This window comes from Panthera leo, chromosome D2 (assembly GCF_018350215.1).
Source record: "Panthera leo isolate Ple1 chromosome D2, P.leo_Ple1_pat1.1, whole genome shotgun sequence".
Classification (NCBI taxonomy): domain Eukaryota; kingdom Metazoa; phylum Chordata; class Mammalia; order Carnivora; family Felidae; genus Panthera; species Panthera leo.
In genome coordinates, this window is record NC_056689.1 from 48639072 (window position 1) to 48641618 (window position 2547).

A 2547-nucleotide genomic window follows, 5' to 3' on the forward strand; every position below is an offset into this window, starting at 1 on the left:
GGTGGCCCAGGAGACAGGCCTTAGGGTGAGTCACAGACATCAGCACAGAACAGGAGCCAGGGGCGGGCAGAAGCAGCTCAGAGAGGTCAGGGATGCAGAGATGAGCCTTCTGCTTCCTCCCGCAGGGCAAATAACCAGACGTAAAAAATGTTTCACAGGCCGTGCAGTTTCCTACTCCCTTGTGTGAAATTAAAGTCTTCAGACTGGAATCACGGTATCTTTTTTTAAGATCATGTTTCAGATGGTCCATTTTAGGTCTTGAACTCCCCCTGATACCTTACTTTATTTTTCCCCAATTTTTTACAACACTAAGTAAATATTAAAACACAAATGGAGCTCAGATCTCCTTTCATTATTCATCAAGTGTAGCTGCCTTAAAACTTGAAGGGATTATCTTTTGCCTGCAGCCCAAATAAGGTTGACCTCCCTTTCTTTGTCTTCTCTCCCTTTCTACCTCTTTCCTTCCCTCACTCCTTTTTATCAGTCCTTCCTTAATTTTTCATTTTTTTTATGGCTTCACAAACAAAAACCCCAAAAAAATATCTTCCCAGTAAAGGACATGTAACAAAAGTAAAGCAGCAGACACATTGTCATTCAACTATGACAACCATGACAAGAAAAAATGTTTTCTGAGCTTTTTGTCCCCCTGCCCGGTGCTGTCCACATACATCCTCTGTTGTACCTGGTGCTCTCAGCAAAGGGTCTAATTTTGTACTTTGCTTTATTCACTGGATAATGTCATAAAGATGTTTTCCACTCTGCCAAATTGGCTTCCCTGTTATCATTCGCAACAAGCTTGTGGTTCTCAAGGAATGATAGGAACCACTGGTGTTGGGAGTTGTGGAAGAAGGTGCCTTAGCCTGATCATGATCCACAGAGAGCCGCCCTTCTGGTCCTTGTGCACAGTGATGGCCAGGTCCAGGAGAATTCCTTTGCCATTCAGGAACCTACCTCTTAGTGTGCCTGAGGTGAGAGAAAACTTGAGGAATTTTCTCTAAAGGGGTACAGGGCAGGGAGAGTGGTGGCCGATGTGCTCCTGGGTGTTTCCCTAATCACATCTCATCACCCCTACCAGAGGCATGTGACTCCCCTAGGCCCCTCAAACTCTTCCCCAGAACAGCTCTTCAGGACCTGCAAGGTGAAAAAGAGGTTTTTATGTTCCTCATAAGGAAGACCTTGAGAGAGATTCATGCACAAAGGAAGGAAAGCAAAATGGTATTTTGTATTAAATTTTGCACATAAAACCCAAAACTATAGTTTTGTAACATGTCCTTTTAAAATGCTAAATTTGGAGCAAAAAGGACAGGTGACATACAGAAATCAAAAAGTAAAATGACAGATACAAATCCAACTATATCGAGCACCTGGGGGGCTAGTCCTACGGGACAAGATGGAGTTCCTGCAGGTCCTGAAACGCGGGCTGGAGCAGCTCAGCAGCCACGGTGGCCTCTGCGGCTATCTATGAGTTTTCTTCAGGGCAAATGATGTGAGGGTTGGTACATTAGTGGGGGAAGACAAATATGGAAACAAATACTATGAGGACAACAGGCAATTTTTTGGTCGTCACCGATGGGTTATATATACAACTGAAATGAATGGCAAGAACACGTTTTGGGATGTGGATGGAAGCATGGTCCCCCCTGAATGGCATCGTTGGCTTCACTCTATGACTGATGATCCTCCAACAACAAAACCACCTACTGCTCATAAATTCATCTGGACAAACCATAAGTTCAATGTGAGTGGCACTCCAGAACAATATGTACCTTATTCTACCACTAGAAAGAAGATTCAAGAGTGGGTCCCACCTTCAACACCTTACAAGTAAAGACGATGGAAAATAATTTAAACATGTATAATATGGGGCTCTTCATGTAATTGCACTTTTACTGATTAAAATTGTTTGATTAAAAAAAATCCAACTATATCAACTATTAAATATGAATGGCTTAAACAATCCAATCAAAATGCAGAGAATATCAGATTGGATAAAAATAGAACAGTTATATGCTGTATATCAGAGATATACTTTAGATTCAAAGATATGAATGGGCTGAAAGTAAAAGGGTAGAAAATACGTACCATGCGAACAATAACCATAAGAAAGCTGGAGTGACTATATTGATATCAGACAAAATAGACTTTAAGACACAAAATGTCACTTTAAAAAAAAGAGGGACATATTATAATTAGTAGGAGATTAATCTGTTAGGAAGACATACTAATTATCAACATGTGTTCACCTAACAACAGAGCCCCAAATTGCATGGAGTAAAGCTCATAGAAGTGGAGGGAGATATAGACAATTCAAACATAATAATTGGACTCGGTTATATCCCACTTTCAATATGGATAGAATGACTAGGCAGAAAGAAGATCAACAAGGGAACAGAGAACTTGAATAACACTATGAAATGCAAAACTTTCATGAGTGAAAGGAACTTCTTAGTGCTTAAGAGAAGAAAAGTACATTTCTAAGGGTGGCATGGAGGAAGGTGGGGGGGGGTGCTAGATGGGGGTTGGGAGACCTAACCTTGAGTCCTGTCA

General features: G+C 41.2%; 1 protein-coding gene across 1 annotated transcript; it reads left to right on the forward strand.

Moving 5' to 3' along the window:
* The first annotated feature begins 1384 nt into the window (after positions 1-1384).
* On the forward strand, positions 1385-1906 carry LOC122202618 (NADH dehydrogenase [ubiquinone] 1 alpha subcomplex subunit 12-like). The gene is given in 1 exon segment (XM_042909040.1): positions 1385-1906. A coding segment is annotated over 1 exon segment (438 nt). The 5' UTR covers positions 1385-1390; the 3' UTR covers positions 1829-1906.
* The last annotated feature ends 641 nt before the right edge of the window (positions 1907-2547 follow it).